Raw genomic sequence first — 21,417 nt, 5'->3', positions numbered from 1 at the left:
AAAGGGTGATCATTTACATTGGTGGTGCGCAAGTGGAACAGGTCAAAAGCTTTAAGTTCCTTGGGGTCAATATCATAAATGACCTGACTTGGTCCAACCAAGCGGAGTCCACTGCCAAGAAGGCCCACCACCACCTTTACTTCCTGAGAAAGCTAGAGAAATTTGGCCTGTCCCCTAAAACACTCACTAATTTTTATAGATGCACCGTAGAAAGCATTCTTCTAGGGTGCATCACAACCTGGTATGAAAGTTGTCCTGTCCAAGGCCGGAAGAAGCTGCAGAAGATCGTGAACACAGCCCAGCACATCACACAAACCAATCTTCCGTCCTTGGACTCACTTTACACCGCACGCTGTCGGAGCAGTGCTGTCAGGATAATCAAGGACACGACCCACCCAGCCAACACACTTTTCATCCCTCTTCCCTCCGGGAGAAGGCTCAGGAGCTTGAAGACTCGTACGGCCAGATTTAGGAACAGCTTCTTTCCAACTGTGATAAGACTGCTGAACAGATCCTGACCCGTATCTGGGCGGTACCCTCCAAATATCCAGACCTGCCTCTCGGTTTTTTTGCACTACCTTACTTTCCCTTTTCTATTTTCTACTTATGATTTATAATTTAAATTTTTAATATTTACTATCGATTTGTACTCCAGGGAGCACAAAGCACAGAATCAAATATCGCTGTGATGATTGTACGTTCTAGTATCAATTGTTTGGCGACAATAAATTATAAAGTATTGGAGGAGATCCAAGTTGCTTCTCAGGCAAGAGTTGATATGTTTCATCACTGGATGTAAGTTCTACTGGAAGACAGTCATTGAGGCAGGTTATCATGTTCTTCTTAGGTACCAGTACAATTGAAGCCAAAGCGAGAGGTCACAGATCTCAGTGAATACTCCATCCAGTTGATGAGCACAGGTCCTTATTGCTCAGCCAGGTACCTCACCTGGGTGAGATACCTTCTGTGGGTTCACCCTCCTGAAGGATGTTCTCACTTCCACCTCAGATACTGAAAACACAGGATCATTGGTGGGTTGTGGGAGTTTGCGAAAGTGCGTCCATGTGAAACACATATGGAAGTTATAAAATTATGCTACTTTTAGGCCAGAGGTCAATGTAGTCCATAGGTCATAGCAAGAAAATAGAGGAAAAAGGAAAGACATATGCAACAATTTCACACCCAGAGATCCTACTGTGATTTACTTTGGAGCAAAAATGATATGTATTCAAAAATTAACCTTTAGCTCAGATAAATTTGTGAGATGCTATTTAAATTAATTTAGCTTTTACTGTAATACCTGAGCATCATTTTATATTCAGAAGGGCAGTGTGGCTGGAAATGCCTTTATTCGAGAAGCTATTTAGGAAGTTACAGATTTCATTTGTATCTATTTACAACAGTTCAAGACCAGTTTCATGATCACTTGATGATCAGTCAATCAACTAGTACTTAAACTCTGCTTAAGGAAACATGTCACAGTTTTAAAGATAAACACACACTTCCGCTTTTGGATAAAAGGGGGTTAATCACAACATACTTCAAACACTCTAATTCAAGACTATTTCCTCAACTTTCTATCTAACACAACATTCTGATATTACCACATATATGCCTATATAACTGATCACTACAAGAAATGTGAGCAATAAGGCTTAAATTAAAATACTCCATGTATGTGTCACATCAATAGCTAGAATTGCTTGCATTAACATCATCAACTGCACTTAAAGCACTATGCAAGTCTGTTCCAATACAGTTCTGGCCAGTATTTATTTAGATGTGATACACTCAAGTTAATGTATTAATTTACAGGTCGTGACCATCACCCTTCATGGCTTCCTCCTATTAATGTTCTAATGGAACTAATTTACATTTGGTTTTATCTCAGTAATGCATTTCCTCTGCCCAGAGTTACTGAAACAGCATTGCAGTCCATCTTCTAATCTTTTCCAAAAGTTAAACAGTGAGTGATGAGTGTAAGGCACCTTCTAACCCCACTGTTTGATCATCCACCCTTCAGAGAAGACCACCTGTGGTTTGTTTTTTCAAACTACATATCCAGAATATATACAATTACAAATGCCTACAGCTTACTCCTACATAATGTTCTCAAATGAACTTTAATTTGAAAGCAGTCGCTGAACGATGAACTCTAAAAACTTAACTCCAAAGAGCCCAAAAGGTAAATCTCCACCGTGAATATTCATTTACTTGCTGTCTGGATTGATAGAAGAGGCTGTATGCAGTTACAGCAAAAACACAAAATCCACTTTACAATGTAATTTTAAAGGACACATCTGCTGCAATTTAAAACAATGGAAGGATTTGGTCTCTACTATTTGCAGTGAGTTAGAGAAACATTAAGCTCAGGTCACAAGTGGCTCCTGTTCCTCTCTCAGTTTCACCTATCACCTACCACCTTGTATTTCTTCCTCCCCTTCCCCCACCTTCTTCTTCTTTTCCTGTCCTGATAAAGTGTCTCAGCCCGAACTATTGACTGTTTATTATTTTCCATAGATGCTGCCTGGCCTACTGAGTTCCTTCAGCATTTTTTGTGTGTTGCTCTAAATTCCAACATCTGCAGGTTTTCACATCCTGCGTGTTACTAGTGATCACACAAAGGGGATAAATTTCAAGCAGGTCTTCAAACACTCTGATGCAAATGATGTCTTTTGGGAGTTAAGAATGTTTTGTATAGAATTAAAGAACATTTTCAAAGACTGCATAAAATCCAAAAGAGAATTGAATATTCCATAACCTGATTTAGAAAGCGATTTTGGCAATATAACCATCAAAACTGGATTTAATAGAAGCTTCACATGGATGAAGGGTTTATGAGGGAGAAAGTGTTTCTACTGATGAAGGATTGATAACTGGAGGAGATAAATTTAAGATAGCCAATGGAGAGTTGGATATATTTTCATGTTGCAGCTTGGTCAAATCCAAAATATACTTCATGAGAAGGAAGTAGAGACATTGTTTGAGATGACTTAAGCCAGGGGGTTCGTCCAACATCTTACAAATCCCAAAGACTCTCTCACCTACTGGCCATATTCCATTCCAGTGCTGGATTCTGATAATTCCTTTCATTTTCTGCACAAAGTCCTCCTTTGCTAACTTCCTTTTCAGGCTTTAGCTGATCCCAGAGGGCTGTTCCAATGGTAATGGATTGCAGGTCTACTTGGTATTGTCTGTCTTCAACTTCGGATCCTGGGTCTCGCAGTATTCCCAAATTCAGAGCTTTCCTGTGGTGGATAAAAAACAGTGAGCATTCTATCTGTATCCAAACATTTAACAGAATGCCTAAATAAAACAGAAAATCATCCTAAATATCCCAGCGAAGTGGGTAGTTAAGGGAGAAATACCATTAAATATTTATTGAAAAAGTGACCTGCGTTGTCTAGACATTGGACTAATCCCCACATGCTTTCTCTCTGTAAGTCACATATAAGAGTTACTTTGCACAGATTTGATGATGCTCATAATTGTTTCTGAGTGGAACAGTTGAACCTGGGCAATTCTGAGCGTGATTCCCCCAAAAGGCGATGGCAGGCATGTACATGATACAACATCCTTTATTTCTTCCACTGCCTGCTTAAATTTGAGCATCAAGGCAAATCTAAAATCTTTGTTGTCAATTGATGAGATAAAAGTAGGAGCACGTCAGTTTATGGTTCAGGAATGAGATGGCAATTGAAATTGATAAATAGTTTATTATTGGCACAGATACAGATGCACAGTGAAAAAGTTTGCTTTGCATGCCATCCATACAGATCACTTCATCACTTCACCGCACTGAGATAGTAAATGGGAACAAAAAACAACAGAAAACAAAATAAAATACTGCAGTTACAGTTGAAGTGCAATGCAGCAAAAAATAAGTTGCAAGGGCTAAGACATGGAAGATTATGAGGTTAAGGGTCCATCTTTTTATAAAAGATGATAATTCAATTTGTCTTATCATAGTGGGATAGAAGATGTCATTGAGCATGGTGATACATCCTTTTAGACCAAAGGTTCCCAAGCTGGGGTGCACAGACCCCTCGGTTAATGGTTGGGGTCCACAGCATAAAAAAAAGTTGGGAGCTCCTGTTTTAGAGTTTTATTTCTACTGCTTGAAGGGAGGAGGGAGAAGGGAGATGTCCTGGGTAATTGGGCCCTTGATAATTTTGGCTGCTTTACTGAGGTAGTAAGAAGTGTAGACAGAGTCTATGGAAGGGAGGTTGTTTCATCTGAGCTGCACTATCACACTGAAATTCCACCAATAGCATCTCCCAATTACACTTTATAATGGGCAGCTACAGTTATATAGTTTAGTAAGTGCAATATTTTAAAATCTATTGTGAGTTGCACACAATAATCACGAGCCCTTTTACCCACCTGCACCTCACAATTGCTTTGTACCAATCATGGTACAGGAGTTGATCAGATCAGAGGCCTGTCACACACCACAACGAACTGGATTATACATGGAGAGAATGTTTCCATTAATGGGATAGTCTAGAACCAGAGGATAGAGACTTGGAATAGAAGGACATCCCTTTAACCAGAGAATAGCAGATATGTCAAATTCATTGCCGCAGATAGCTGTGGCATATTTAGAGGGGAGGTTGATAGGCTCCTGATTAGTGTGAGTACCAAAGATTATGGGGAAATATCAAGAAAAACGGGTTGAGAGGGAAAATAAATCAGCTACGATCAAATGGCAGAACAGACTAGTGGGCCAAATGGCCTACTTCTGTTCCTATGACTTATGATCTTATGGCCCTGGACACATTAAGGAGCATGAAACACCCACCCCAAAACATTCACTTCCACAGCGGCCTTGGTTGTCACTATACTATGCTACCAAGGTGCACACTTAGCCCACAGTAGTCAGCATGGCAGTTTTGCAGCAGCTCCAATTCTGAATGCAGCCATCACAGTGCTTTGCGTGTCAATTCCCATTGCGCTGCTTTTAACATACTGCCCAGTTCTGTAAAACCTCTAAGGAGATCTAGATGGACAATAACTCTGTACACAACATACTGTATATTCAGCAAATCACAAGAGGGTGCACTTCAATTTCCAGGCATGTATGCCTGAAATTATCACTGCATACAGTTCATACCATTAGAATTTGTTTGCTTAATTCCCAATTCACAACTGTACAAAAAAAGGTACTTTGTTTATAAAAATACCAGTCCTTAAATATTTCAAGATGTGTTTAACATTTTATAAACTAAAAATGTTTCACTTATTTTTCTCAGGTGATCCCATTACAAAGATGATATCTTTAGTTTAGAACAAAACTGTATTGTGTTTTGATTTAAGATATGGTAAACAGAAGAACTGTTAAGCAGATCAGTTTTACAGCTAAGGTTTTATAGATTAAAAAAGATAAGTAATTAGAAAAGATTGATCAAGATTAACATAAACTGTGTTATGAAAATTTTGTCATTTAATGCTAAGCATTCAATGCTTCAATGATGAGCTCACAACCAAGATGAGCTCATGCAACAATGGATTGGTTTTTGATTTTCTCTTCTATGCCTAGAAGGGTGGTTAAAGTTGAGCTGTTAACACACTGAGTCTCAATTCTTTCAGATAAAATTATTTCATGAGGTTCTGGCAACATAGTGGTTATGAGATTAAACTAAGATCCAGGCCAGGACATGAACCAGAATCAGGTTTATTGTCACTGACTTAAATGACATGGAATCTGTTGTTATGCAGCAGAAGTACAGTGCAATATAGCACTATAGTATATGATTTTGAATCTCACCCCACCATCAAATTCACGAAGTTATACGTCTGGAATTCTACAAAAGCTAATAAATCTGCTGTTCATAACATGGCTTCATCTGTCTTTGAAGAATAAATGAAGACCGATGACTTCTTTAATATCAGTTCAGTCCACAAGCAAGACTCTCATTATCTGATCACTGATCTGCTTAATTACTCACGTTTTAAGCCACCTACATTATTCTAATGTAGCTCACCTTACAACCCAGCACAATATAGTTTTCTGGATTCAACATGAGTTCAACTATTTTAGAAGGTGGTTTTATTTTGCACCATGTCTGGACCATCTTTTTCTTCTTTATTTCTTCCATTACCAACATCCTGTATTCTACTGTCATATAAGACACGAATCAGGCCACACTTGGAGTACTGTCAACAGCTTTGGGCCTCTTAGCTCAGAAAGGAATGATTGTTATTGGAGATCCCAGAGGAGGTTCACGATGATGATTCCTGGAATGAAAGGGTTAACATATGAGGAGTATTTGGCAGCTTTGGGCCTGTACTCACTGGAATTTAGAAGAATGCGTGGGTATCTCAATGAAACCTACTGAATGTTGAAGGACGAGATAAGGTGGATGTGGAGAGAATGTTTCCTCTGGTGGAGGTATCCAGAACTACAGGGCACAGCCTCAAAATTGAGAGGCGACCTTTTAGAACAGAAGTAAGGAGGAATCTTTTTAACCAAGGAGTAGTGAATCTGTGGAATGCTCTGACATAGACTGCGGTTGAGGCCAAGTCCATAGGTATACTTAAAACGCAAGTTAATAGATTCCTGATTGGTCAGGGCATCAAGGGATATGGTCAGAGGGCAGGTGTATGGGGTTGAATGGGATCCAGGATCAGCCATGATGAAATGGTGGAGTAGACTCCATAGGCTGAATGGCTTAATTCTGCTCCTATGTCTTATGGTCTTTTATTCCATCTACCTTGCTTTCCAATCCATTATACACTTTCTCTTTTGTTTGATTTTTCCTTTCTCATTTTATCTGCATCTTAAAAGTTGTTGGGGCAGAAAATCACCCTCAATTATTTGCTTTAAGCATTGTGTGGCACCTTCTGTTTCTCAATTTCAGCTTTCCCTCTGTAATTAGTATTAGTTTCTTTTTCAGAACTTGATAATCTTCCTCATGTTCAGGACAAAGTGTGCAAAGTCATACAGCTCAGAAACAGGCCCTTCAGTCCACCACATCCATGTTAGCCATCAAGTACCCATAGTACAGTATTAATCCTAACTAGCCTATAGCCTGCAATGCCTTGCCTTGGCAATTCAAGTCCTTGATGAGCTACTTCTTACACGTTATGGGAGTCTCTGTCTTCCCTCGCTCCTTAAGCAGTTCCACTGCTTTCTCAGAAAAAAAAAATTGCCAATATGATTGTGTGAAGGAATCTCTTCATTCAGTATGAAGACATGGGCAACTACTTCTGCACACACAAGCATTGCATTTGGAAATATGCTGATGAAATGCCAGGGCACCTTTTCACCATAAGAAAGATTGTTCAATTTGAATCCAGAGCACTGTGACTTGCACAGCAAAATTAATCAAAGGATGAGGAAAAGAAAACTTGTCAAAACTCCCAAGAGTTCATTCATTTCTACCGACACCCAATGAACTGCATAAGGCAGCACTGATTTTTCCATATGGTTAACTGTTGAACCAATAGTTTAGAATTCATTATTTGAAATCTTTGTGGCTGCTTTCAAGTTTACCAATAGTCCAATTGCCACCCCCACTTCTGTAAAAAAAAACATCTCCAGCCCTCCAACCCTTTACTCTGAGCTGCGCCAAATCTGACAACCTGCGCTGCATCACTGGTAGCCATGCACCCAAACTCTGGCATTCTGTTTAATTATATACCTCTCTGAACAAGTTTTGGGTCTTCTATGGCATGCATTGCATCAGAGGATCTACAGTCAACATCCTGTCTGCTAAAACTTCTAAGAGTACAATGATCTTCACCCCATTACTTCAGTCTCCTTTTACAGTGTTCAAAGTGCTCTATGAACATAAGCTGTTGGATCACCCTCAGCTCTTCTTTTCAGTAATGCTCAGCTGCATCATTCAGTGTTGCCATTCTACCCAGTGCATTTGTTGCAACCACTTTAGGCCTCCTTGCACCAGGAATGGTGAACCCCTGCGCATAGCAGGCTTGCACTCAAGCACATTGTTTCACATACACAGAGAGAGAGCACCAGTGCACTGCAGCAGCAATGACTCGGAGTTGTGCAATGCCTTTAATCTAAAGGAAAAATCCCAAGGCATTTTACAGGCAAGCATATGGAAAACAGACACCAGACCATAAAGAAAGAGAGTGGAAGGGCAGCTGAAAACTTGGTCAAAGGGATGTATTTAAAAAGGCTTTTTAAAGGAGAATGGTGAAGGAAGAAATATAAAGAGGAAATTCCACAAAAGTCAAATACACATGGTCGAAGTAATTGGCACAAGCATTAAGATTAAATTCAAGGTCCATAAGATAAGGAAAATAAAGACCTGGGGTTCATATGGATGGGGAGCAAAGAATTAAGTTTGAGGTGGAGACAGCATGGTTGAACATAATTTAAGATGAATGCAGGATGAAATATATGCAGCAACACTAAATCTGCATTTTATTTTCTTTTTACTAGCTCGATGTAATAATGTATGACATGATCTGTTTGGATTGCATACAAACAAAATCTTTTCACTGTATCACAGTGCACATGACAATAATAAACCAACAGCAATACCAATACCATTGTTTTGGCCAAGTTAAATGTATGAGATATGTAAGGGGTTCTTTCTTTTATGTTACTGCTAGGGCTAATAAAATGGCTATAACTATAAAAATTGCTGGTGAACACAGCAGGCCAGGCAGCATCTATAGGAAGAGGTACAGTCAACGTTTCGGGCAGAAGGGATGAAGGGTCTCGGCCCGAAACGTCAACTGTACCTCTTCCTATAGATGCTGCCTTGTCTGTTGTGTTCACCAGCAATTTTTATGTGTGTTGCTTGAAATTCCAGCATCTGCAGATTTCTTCGTGTTTGCACTAATAAAATGGCTTCTTTGTTATGTTATAATAAAATGGCTTCTCTGTAATGTTAACTGCTGAGTTAACGGTAGCAGCTTGTTTGGGTTATAATTACTGATAACGAGAATTGTATTCATTTGCTAACCAATTGGGATAGACGTTATTCTTTCTTGTGTGTCTGTAAGCTACTGTTTTCGCGGGCTTTGGGGAGAAGGCGTGATGGAGACAGAGAGAGGAGATGCGATGAGAGAGATGCTGTAAGATGGGCGAGGAATGGACCCCGAGCGGGAGTCCAAGGCCAGGGTCTTTGGCGAGGAGAGGAGACAAGGACAGATTTGTGTGGAGCGTTTGGTCGACCACCAAGGGTGATCCCATTCAAGGGTCGGCGGAGTTCGGAGGACATCGACTGAAGGAAAGGGAGACCCAGTTTTCTAAGAGCTCCAACTAATTATTTGTGCACAGAACTGATAGAGTTACTGACTTGGCACTTTCGTTGTACTTGTTTCTACTAACCAATCACCAAGAAATACTTACAAAGTGTAATCATTTAATCGCATATGGTGTGCTGTCTGTTATTTGGCATGGTGGGGTACATCACACAGCATCTACACAAACTTGATTACCCAGTTTGGTGGGGCCGAAGGCTGCTTCCCCTAGACGAAGTCGAAGTCATAGTCATACTTTATTGATCCCGGGGGAAATTGGTTTTCGTTACAATTGCACCATAATAATAAATAGTAATAGAACCATAAATAGTTAAATAGTAGTATGTAAATTATGCCAGTGAATTATGAAATAAGTCCAGCACCAGCCTATTGGCTCAGGGAGTCTGACCCTCCAAGGGAGGAGTTGTAAACTTTGATGGCCACAGGCAGGAATGACTTCCTATGACGCTCTGTGTTGCAACTCGGTGGAATGAGTCTCTGGCTGAATGTACTCCTGTGCCCACCCAGTACATTATGTAGTGGATGGGAGACATTGTCCAAGATGGCATGCAACTTAGACAGCATCCTCTTTTCAGACACCACCGTGAGAGAGTCCAGTTCCATCCCACAACATCACTGGCCTTACGGATGAGTTTGTTGATTCTGTTGGTGTCTGCTACCCTCAGCCTGCTGTGGGTAGCAGACACCAATAGAATGTGAGCTGAGCAAGCCTGAGGCTTACCAGGAGGCTACAGATACCTTCGGCTTGGACCACTGATGCATCTTTTCCTGCACTACACTCGCTATTGTGACTGGCCCCTTATGAATCCCCACTGAGCTTCACCCAATCACTTCAGTCTCCTTTAAGAAGAGTGAAAACAGCAGATTTAAAGGTAAAACAGATGATCCCCATTAACCAATATGAGTGCTAAGGAGGTGGAGATGGAAAAAGATTGATGGAATAGGAGGTGGGACTTCTGAACAAGTTGAACAGCAGGGAGAAAAGAATGGATAAGCTACAAGGATAAAGGAGTAAATCAAGCCAACAAAGATGCTAGTTTCTAAATAAGTAGAGGAAAAAAAATATTGGATTTCAACTCATGAGTACTTGAAATTATACAGTATCTAAAACCTCCTTCCATGTTAGAATTAAATCTTGCATAGAAAATGCACTAACTTGTAAATGGCTTCTCCAAATATATAATAAAATCGCAGACACGAGATTCTGCAAATAATGGAATCCTTGAGGAGCACACACAAAATGCTGGAGGACCTCAGTAGCATCTATGGAATGAACTAAATGGTCAATGTTTCAAGTCAAGACAGAGGCCTGATGAAGTATCTTGGCTTGAAAAGTCGACTGTTATCTCCCTCCACAGATACTGCCTGACAGTTCCTCCAGTATTTTGTGTGCTTTATATACAATCTGTTACATTTACAATATATTCTAGAGAGCTTGGTACACTCAAAACAGGAGCCTAGATAATTTCATTGCTTAAAAAGGCACAGCGGACTAGTGAGTGTGGAGAGACCAATGTGTGTCTTCTTGTAAAACTCTGCTGTACACAAAAGATTAGCCTCATTCAACTAAACACAGGCCATGAATAAACCAGCTGAGGAACTTGTAAATCATGGGCGCCTGGACTAAAGCTGAGAGTCGCAGTTAGAGAAATAAAGAAATAGATTTTCAGTCCAGAGTAATGGAAACCTCAAAGATTACTTCCAGGCTTTGGTAGGAATATCATCATCTGGGAGGACAGTTAGGGAGCTGTGGGATCAGCATGGGGCCAGGATCCAGCAGTAAAAGATCAGAGAAAACAGGGAGGATGATGGTACAAGGAATTAAATGGGCCCTACCTACAAGAGGCTACAAGCATATTTGGATTACCATTTGACCTTCCAAGTCATTAAAGACTCTCACCATTTGACACATGCCCTCTTTTTGTTACTAACACTGTGAGGTACAAGAGCCAGAAGTCATAAACACAAGAGTTTCTACAGATGCTGAAATTCCAGAGTAACACACACAAAATGCTGGAGGAACTCAGCAGGTCAGGCAGCATCTATGGAGAGGAACTTCGACGGTTTATTTCTCTCCATTGAAGCTGCCTGATTAGCAGAATTCCTCCAGAATTTTGTGTGTGTTGAACAGGAGCCAGAAGACTCACACTCAACATTTTAAGAACAGCTTCTTCCTCTCCGCCTTCAGATTTCTGAACAGTCAATGAATGCACGAACATTATCTCATTATTCATTTTTTGCACTTTATGTTAATTTTCATAACTTTTAGTAACTTTTATGTCTTGTCCTGTACTTGTTTTGCTGCTGCAAAAAAACACATTTCACAACTTATGTCAGTAATAATAAACCTGATTCTGATTCTGATGCCAGCTCCCAGCAGAGAAATCCTGTCAGTTGCCAATTAAGCTACTAGCACATCTTTGTGAAGTGGGAGGAAACCAGAACATCAGGAAGACACCCATGCAGTCACAGGGAAATCACACTAACTCCATACAGACAACTAAGGTCATAATTGACTGTAGGTCCCTGAAGCCATGAGACCACAGCAATTGCCATGCCATCGATAAGTGCTATGGCAAATGCCCAAGACATCCAAGTAAGTATTTTCCTTAAGCATGTGGATATGGAAACAATTTTAAAATCCTTAGCTAACGATATTGGAAAGACCGTATTTGATTTTGTGACTAGATATTTCACACAGAGATTGGGAGATACCTGGGATTTGCTGCCCGACCAGGTGATGGAATGAGTTAGCCATTCCAGTTAAGAGAGAATCAGACTGGCACTTAAATAGCAAAAACAAACTGCTGGAGGAAGTCAGCAAGCTAGGCAGCATCTGCAGAGGTTATTAGACTGTCAACATTTCAGGCTTGGCCTGTCCGTTTCCCTTCACGGATTCTGCCTGAGATCATCCAGCAGTTTGTTTTTTGCTACAGATTTCAGCATCTGCAGTTCTGTGTGTCTTCAGGCACTTCAATAAACAAGGCACACAAGAATATGGCCTTAATGCAGGTGAATGGGATTAGTGTAGATGGTCAAGATGGTCATGGAGGTTGGTAGGGCCTGATTCTGTGCTGAACGATTCTATGACTCTACAAGATCTGTTTATATCTCCATTGTTACTTTTGCTCTGTCTAAAGTATTTTCTTCTTTAACTATGTGGACACAGTAATACCGTACTAATGCTGTGAAGAAATTATTAAACATTACCAGTGTTAACAAGATCCACTTGAATTGATCTCATAGGAAATGACAGAGCCATTAATAATTCTACAGAAGAAATTAAAGTGTTATTCTATTTCCTATCTAATATTGTACAGGTGTATTTATATAACAGATGGCTCTATTTACATATAAGCACATAGCTTGGATTTCACACTCACATATGGGTTTTGCAACTTAGACTCAGTCCATAGATCAAGATCTTTGGGGAATAATTACAACTAATTCAAACTTGTGCATATCTGTAGCTGCCTGATCATTGGGTATTACACAGCAACTTACTAGACCAAGGGTCTTGCAGTCAACCATGTACTCTGGAACCCGAACAAAGGTGGCTTTATACTAAATTGTTTAAGTAATGGTTAGTTTTTAAAATTTGACCCCAAGCAACAACATTTGCAAGATTTATTAGTTCTGTCTTGTGCAATTATCCAGCATAAGTATTTAACGAAACAGTTATATATTTTAATTGTTCCTTAGCCATGCTTCTTGGTAATGCAGGAACAGCAACATCAACAATTATCATTTCATCATTTATCATGTATCATTTTTTTGTTATAACACCATTAATCTCCAAGCTATGTTCCAATAAACACACAGTGTATTTGAACTTTAAAAAGGGCAGTATACTCTGAGAAAGATATTTAAAACTATAATTTCCTACAATGGCACTGTACAGGAAAGCACGTTCATCCTGGCCACTCAATCTTGGCTAACATAGACATTAGGGGCCAATAATAGGAACCTGAATGTGAAAAATCATACAGATTTGCCTTCGTCAAGCACAGCAGAAGTATGAAGAAAGGAGAAGTTGACTGATTTAAGAAAACATTTCCAAACAAAATCTGTGTAGATTATAAGTGTTATATATGTGGTCAAAACCAGAGTGTCATTCTTTTACCATAATCCTTGATTAATTCTTTTACCTTAAATGTGTTACTGGCTATAAATACCTCTGGAATTAGTGTATTTTAAACACACTATATTCTGTGTTCTATTTTTGTTTTCCCTTTTGCTCTACCTCGATGTACTTGGTTATGGAATGATCACTCTAGTGGCATGCAACAAAAGCTTCTCGTTCTATCTGAGTACAGTACATGGGGCAATAATAAGCCAGTTTTGAATTACTTAAACACATTGCAGAGCTAACCCATGATGTGGGGGAAAAGAGACAGCAGATGATGGACCTTGAAGCACAGAATTAACTGCTGCAATAACTCAGCAGGTCCTGAAATATCTGTAGAGGCAAAGGGAGAGTTGATGTTTCAGGTCAAGACCTCATAACACATGCAGGAATTTGATTTAATTTGTGATATTAGGAGCCAGTTACACTACTTATTCTTTTATTTAAACGCTAAAAATTACACAAGCAGGAAATATAAAATAAAACAGAAAATGCTGGAGATATTTGGCAGATCGGGCAGCATCTGTGGCAAGAGTAACAGAATTAATAAAAGTAGAAAATGCTTGGAAACCTCAATAGATCAGCCAGCAATTGTGGGAAGAGTGACAAATTAATATTTCAGTCTGAGATCCTCTAAAGGCTCTAAAATGTTAATTGTTTTTCTTTTCACACATACTACCTGACCAACTGAGTTCTTCCAGTATTTTCTGGTTTTGTCTCAGATTTCCAGCATCTGCCATTTCTATTTTTATTTTCAGAAAAACAGAGATAATGTTTCAGGTCAATGTCAAAGGTTATTAACCTGAAGCACTGGGCAAACTAACACTGTTTCCCTAGAGATTGACTCCAGAGGGAAGGTAAATTAGCTGCAGAACATCTATAAGACCATAACACATAAGAGACACAATAGGAGAATTAGGCCATTCAGCCCGTCAAGTCTGCTGCCATTCCAACATGACTGATTTATTACCCCACTCAACCCCATTCTCCAGCCTTCTCCTTGTAACCTTTGACACTCTGATTAATCAAGAACCTATCAATCTCCACTTTAAATATATCTTATATAATATGACTTGACTTTCTCAACCATCTGTGCTAGGTTCAATACTCTCTGGCTAAAGAAATTCTTCCTCATCTCTGTTCTAAATGAACTTCCCGCGATTCTGAGGCTGCGCCTTCTGGTCCTAGACTCCCATACTATAGGAAACATCCTCTCCACATCCACTCTACCTAGGCCTTTCAATATTTGATAGGTTTCAATGAGATTTCCCCCACGTTCTTCTAAACTTCAAAAAATACAAGCCCAGAACCATCAAATGCTCTTCGTACGTTATTAACCCTTTCATTCCCAGAATCATTCTCGTGAACCTCCTCTGGACCTTCTCCAATGCCAGCAAATTTTTCTAAGATAAAGGGCCCAAAACTGCTCACAATGCTCCTAGTGTAGTGTAGTCTTAGCAATGCTCTATAAGTCTCAGCATTACATCCTTGCTTTTTATTCCCTGTTTAGAAAATAGTCCATGCCTTTATTCCTCCTACCAAACTGCATGGCTGTACATTTTCCCACACTATATTCCATCTGCCACTTCTTTGCCCATTCTCCCAATCTGTTGAAGTCCTTTGCAGACTCCCTGCTTCCTCAACAGTACCTGCATCCCCACCTTTCTTTATATCATCCGCAAACCTGGCCATAAAGCCATCAATTCTGTCATCCAAATCAGTGACATACAATGTGAAAAGAAGTGGTCCCAACACAGACCCCTGTGGAATACCACTAGTCACTGACAGCCAGCTAGAAAAGCCCCCACTTTATTCCCACTCTTTGCCTCCTGCCAGTCAGCCAATCTTCTATCCATGCTGGGAACTTTCTGTAATACCATGGGCTTTTATATTGTTAAGCAGCATTATGTGTGGTAACTTGTCAAAGGCCTTCCGAAAATCCAAATATAGAACATCCACTGACTTTCCTTTCCTGCTTGATATCTCCTCAAAGAATTCCAACAGATTTATCAGGCATGATTTCCCCTTAGGAAACATGCTGACTTTGGCCTATTTTATCATGTGCATTTAAATAAACAAGTAGATAAATAATTAAATAAATTCTGTATCCAAGGCTGTTAAACAGGCACATGTTCCTACGCTGTACTGTTCTATGTTCTATATTCTACCTAATGTTTGCATCAAGGATGAGGTGAAAGTCAGATATCACCATTCTGTTGTTGTACTCAGCCACAAGTCTAGGGCTGAAGTAGCACTCAGCTTTATGCATGAATTACATAGAGCTTACCTTGATTGGAAAGATTCTGTTTATTTCCCCAACTGCCTTTGGGTAACACAAGTAATTTCGACTTTTGCCAAAATCCAGTGACTCACTTTGCATAATCTTTTTCATGGTTACTTTAATCTCTAGTACATAATAATGTTTTAAGAACTTTTTTACAATATTTCTTAGTATCAGAGAGAATTATAGAATCATAGAGCAACATGGAAACAGGCCCTCTGGTCCTCCTTGTTCATGTTGACCATGTTGCCCATGTCCCTCTAAGCCTTTCTTTATCCTTGTCCTTATGTTTTTTTACTTGTTTAAATAAGTTCAGAAATTCTCACATTAGTGACAGCAGTCTACAGAAGCAGAGTCACAGGAAATAATTCCTATGGCTCAGTAACAGCTTACAGACCAACTCACTTGGTAAAAAACCAAGATCTCTGTGCCTTTCTGGATTTACTGATGACTGATCCGTATTTATATAATACACAATAGTATTTTGCATTTTGATAATTCTCATTAAACAAAGACAATATGTGTCTCTCTGTCATTTCAATGTCTGCCCCTCAGTCTATTTCTGTTCTCGTATAAAGATTCCCAAACTTGTTCAGTTGTTCCTGACTGGTGTTGTTCCTGTGAGGTACTCACTACTGTTGGTGGAGTCCTTTAGAAATATCTGAACTTTATCAAGGTCCTCAATGATCATGGAAAAGGGGCAGGAAAGATTCATGATAATGTTACCAGGACTAGAAGGTTTGAATAATGAGAAGAGGCTGGAAAGGCTAGAACATTTTTCCTTGGAGCAGAGGGAGCAGGAAGGTGACATGTTGAGAAGTATAAAATTATGCTGAGCAAAAATAAAATGAATGGTCACAATGCTATACCTAGAGCAGGAGAGTCTAAATTAGATAGTATAGGTTTAAGATGAGAGGGGAAAGATTTAAAAGGGACTTAAGAGGAAACTTTTTCCCACAGGTGGTGGTAATCTGAAACAACCTGTTCGTGCTATGCACAAATTATAATGTTTAAAACACATTTGAACAGTACATGAATAAAATAAGTTTTAGAGGGTTATAGGTGAAATGTGGGCAAATGGGACAATTCAAATAGACATTTTGGTTTGCATGGATGAGTTGAGCCAAATGAGCCTGCTTCCATGTTATATACAGTAACTCCATGACTCTATGACCAATAAACAGGTGTCTTTGGAATCCATTTTCAAATCTTCTGCTGACTGGTTTAGAACTGAAATGATGTAGGCCTACCTCCTAATTACTTCTAGAACATGAATGTACAGACTTAAAGGAAGAAATCAAGAACGTGGGAGCTACCTCCTAATTACTTCTAGAACATGAATGTACAGACTTAAGGAAGAAATCAAGAACGTGGGAGCCGATATGTCAAGAAATCTTGACACACAGAAGACATTGCCAAAGCTGTATCACCACAAGTTCTCTCAGCTCATATATGACCAGCATACAATGAATTTACTTTTGATCAGTGGGTGGAAAGGCTTCAGCCATGCATGGTATACATAGATTTTGAGATCCTATCATCCTATGCTTGCCCCATGACTTGTACGGTTCTAGACCTGACACTTAAGGAAAAGGATTAGGGACTTAAGTTATCTGGGAGGCACAGAAATAGACAGACAATATCAAAAATATTCAATACCAGTCCTTTGACCTGAGATGTTAACTATGTTTCCCTTTCTAAAGATGCTGCCTCACTTGCTGACTGTTGCTGGCATTTTCTATTTTCATTATAGATTTATAACATCTGCAGGATTTTACAGTGGTATGCAAAAGTTTGAGCACCCCTGGTCAAAATTTCTGTCACTGTGAATAGCTAAGCGAGTAAAAGATGACCTGATTTCCAAAAGGCATAAAGTTAAAGATGACACACTTCTTTAATATTTTAAGCAAGATTACTTTTTTATTTCCATCTTTTACAGTTTCAAAATAACAAAAAAGGATAAGGGCCTGAAGGAAAAGTTTGGGCACCCTGCATGGTCAGTACTTAGTAACACCCCCTTTGGCAAGTATCACAGCTTGTAAACGCTTTCTGCAGCCAGCTAAGAGTCTTTCAACTCCTGTTTGGGGGATTTTCGCCCATTCTTCCTTGTAAAAGGCTTCTAGTTCTGTGAGATTCTTGGGCCGTCTTGCATGCACTGCTCTTTTGAGGTCTATCCACAGATTTTCGATGATGTTTAGGTCGGGGGACTGTGAGGCCCATGGCAAAACTTTCAGCTTGTGCCTCTTGAGGTAGTCCATTGTGGATGTTGAGCTGTATTTAGGATCATTATCCTGTTGTAGAAGCCATCCTCTTTTCATCTTCAGCTTTTTTACAGATGGTGTGATGTTTGCTTCCAGAATTTGCTGGTATTTAATTGAATTCATTCTTCCCTCTACCAGTGAAATGTTCCCTGTGCCACTGGCTGCAACACAAGCCCAAAGCATGATCGATCCACCCCCGTGCTTAACAGTTGGAGAGGTGTTCTTTTCATGAAATTCTGCGCACTTTTTTCTCCAAACATACCTTTGCTCATTGCGACCAAAAATTTCTATTTTAACTTCATCAGTCCACAGGACTTGTTTCCAAAGTGCATCAGGCTTACTCAGATGTTCCTTTGCAAACTTCTGACACTGAATTTTGTGGTGAGGATGCAGGAAAGGTTTTCTTCTAATGACTCTTCCATGAAGGTCATATTTGTGCAGGTGTCACTGCACAGCAGAACAGTGCACCCCCACTCCAGAGTCTGCTAAATCTTCCTGAAGGTCTTTTGCTCGTAGCCTTTCTAGCAATCCTACGAGCAGTTCTCTCGGAAAGTTTTCTTCATCTTCCAGACCTCCACTTGACCTCCACCAGTCCTGTTAACTGCCATTTCTTAATTACACTATGAACTGAGGAAACGGCCACCTGAAAATGCTTTGCTATCTTCTTATAGCCTTCACCTGCTTTGTGGGCATCATTTATTTTAATTTTCAGAGTGGTAGGCAGCTGCTTAGAGGAGCCCATGGCTGCTGATTGTTGGGACAAGGTTTGAGGAGTCAGCGTATTTATAAAGCTTTGAAATTTGCATCACCTGGCCTTTCCTAACGATGATTGTGAACAAGCCATAGCCCTAACAAGCTAATTAAGGTCTGAGACCTTGGTAAAAGTTATCTGAGAGCTCAAATCTGTTTGGGTGCCCAAACTTCTGCATGGTGCTCCTTTCTTTTTTTTCACTCTAAAATTGTAAAAAACAAAAATAATACAATAATCTTGCTTAAAATGTTGAAAAGAATGTGTCATCTTTAACTTTATGACTTTTGGAGATCAGTTCAACTTCTACTCACTTAACTATTCACAGTAACAGAAATTTTGACCAGGGGTGCCCAAACTTTTGCATGCCACTCTAATATACTACTGGAGAGACCAGATTTGTTCTCCTTGTAACTGAGGAGGTTGTGAGGAGAGTTCGCAGCTATGTAAAATCACAAAGGTAACAGACACAGTAGATAGGAAAAAACTGTTCTCGTTAATGTAAGGTCGAGAACAAAGAGGCACAGAGTGAAGGTGGCTGAGAAAGAAGTAAAACTAACATGAGGAATTACTTTTTTTACACAGCCAGTGGTTAGGGTGTGGAATGCGCTGCAGGGGGAGCAGAGGAAGCAGATACAATTATAGCATCCAAAAGGGAGATGGATAAGTATTTGGAAGGAAAGAATTCACAAGGATACAGAGAGAGGCCAAGTGAGTGGGATAAATGAGATTGATGTAACATGGAACTGATACAGACTTGATGGGCTGAATGATCTCCTTCCACACTATAATCATTCCAACTCTAATTAAACATAGACAAAAGCCATATTTTCTTCAAAACACATTTCTAAAATGATGAACAGAAAGGATTTAGCCCAACACTTGCAAAAACCACATCCTTCCCCCAGCACCCAGTAGCAGATCCCAGCTCAGTTTCAGTAAATGGATACAGCTCACATTACAGCTATTGTTACATCTGCAAATTATTACCTGCACTGTAATTTTACCACAAAGCATTTGAAACTGCAAACAAGATAATACAATTCAAATAAAATGAAAGAAACCTGAGACTAGGGAGTTACAGATTGCTCTCATATAATGATTTTGTACACTTCTGACATTAAGGACATTTTGATGTTGTTGTGTACATCTTTATTAATTTAAAACAGCAAATAATAAGGCAGATAACCTAACCGTAGTTCCTTTTACTCAAACATTGAAAATGCTTGAAATAACATGCAGAATGACCATTCAGTCCACAGGCATGGGCTTTCAGTTTACAAGAGAGAACTTTATTATTTTCTATAATACAGTAAAGTACAGCAGCACAACATTTACCCCGACTAGACGCTGCAAAGCACTGTGAAGACAGCTGACATCACTTTTCATTCTAGTTTCCCTCTTGTGCATATCAGACATTAATTTTGTTTTATTTGATAACTTTGAAATTTTAGTGGCATTCTCTTTCAGACTCTTTTTGATTTAATCTAACACAAAACAGATCTTCAGCATTAAGTAATTTTAAAAAAATACAAAGTCAAAATGTGGGAATAATATCAACCTTTTTTGGTATATATAATTAGACTAAAATTTTGGAAATATATTTAAAGAATAACTAAAGCAAAAATATCAACTGGGGCAGTGAGCATAAGCAGGGCAGCAATTTGAAGCTTTACAGTATCAATAACATGCAGAGGATTTTTCAACTAATTGTTTCATTTTTTAATTAAAACTTTCATCATATGCATTCATTATGAATCAACAGCATATGATAACTCTGAACCATCACCTCTTTCAAATCCCCTATCCAGTGGTGCTGCCCATTCTCAAACCCTGAATTCTACTTCTTCCATTATGTCACTTTAGCATTTCTTTTTACACTACCACACTTTGCACTGATATATTTTGCACCATTCCATTGTTCTTGCACTCATCCCTGTATTTATTGCCGTATTCATTATTACCACTTGCACTGTTTACAATGTGAGCTTCATGTGAGAAACAAAATTTCATTGCACTCTGGTGTACATGACAATAAATAATATGAATCCAATCTGAATGATAATAGCAGCTCTGTTCATCTGAACTTCTCCATGGTTATGGGGATTTATGGTTAAAATTAAGACACAGAAGCAAAGTTAAATGACACTCATAAAAGCCAAGTAAGTAAATGATCATCAAGAAAGTGAAAAGGGGAAAAGCTGGGAGAATTTACTCGACAAAAAAAAGCTTGAAAGTATTCAATTACCAGTCCACGTTTGTGAAATGCAAGACTGAAACTTCAATTTATGATGGAATTCAAAATATTCCTCACTGGATAGGCTTTAAGATCTTACCATGGTAATAAACCAACTGGACAGTCACGAACATTAAAAAATTAAGACACCTTCCACTACTTCTGAGCAGAAGTCTTTACATATATTTTAGGCACACTACTTACAAGACAGGAACTGGATGGAACCTACAACACCCTGAGTATGAAAGTCAGAAGGGGCTTTGAACATGTGACTTAACCCCGAGTTTCTGCAGTAATTGAAATTAAAAAAGGTAGATGCTAAAAATATGAAAAAAATACAGAAAATGCTAGAAGTATTCAGTAGATCAGGCAGCACCTTGCAGAGAGAAACAATAAACAGTTCAAGTGAAAGGTAATTCAATATGTGGCATGAACTCTGTGTCCCTCCACAGATACTGAATGACCTGCTAGATATGGTTTGTTTCTATTACAGGTGTCCCCTGCTTTTTGAACGTTCGCTTTACG

At 39.2% G+C, this 21,417-nt stretch overlaps 1 protein-coding gene across 7 annotated transcripts in view; it reads right to left on the bottom strand.

Annotated features, from left to right (window-relative positions):
* The window catches only part of LOC140197714 (intermembrane lipid transfer protein VPS13B-like), a 1,066,299-nt gene that overhangs the window by 241,888 nt on the left and 802,994 nt on the right, over positions 1-21,417 (bottom strand). For all 7 annotated transcript variants that reach the window (XM_072258131.1, XM_072258103.1, XM_072258121.1 and 4 more), the window contains exon 31: positions 3,045-3,248. In XM_072258131.1, the coding sequence (XP_072114232.1) occupies positions 3,045-3,248 (204 nt within the window). The remainder of the gene's footprint in view (positions 1-3,044; positions 3,249-21,417) is intronic.

The sequence above is a fragment of the Mobula birostris genome, chromosome 1 (genome assembly GCF_030028105.1).
Source record: "Mobula birostris isolate sMobBir1 chromosome 1, sMobBir1.hap1, whole genome shotgun sequence".
Lineage (NCBI taxonomy): Eukaryota > Metazoa > Chordata > Chondrichthyes > Myliobatiformes > Myliobatidae > Mobula > Mobula birostris.
Note: the sequence above shows the minus strand (reverse complement) of the source record. Positions and strands in the feature narration are given on the sequence as shown.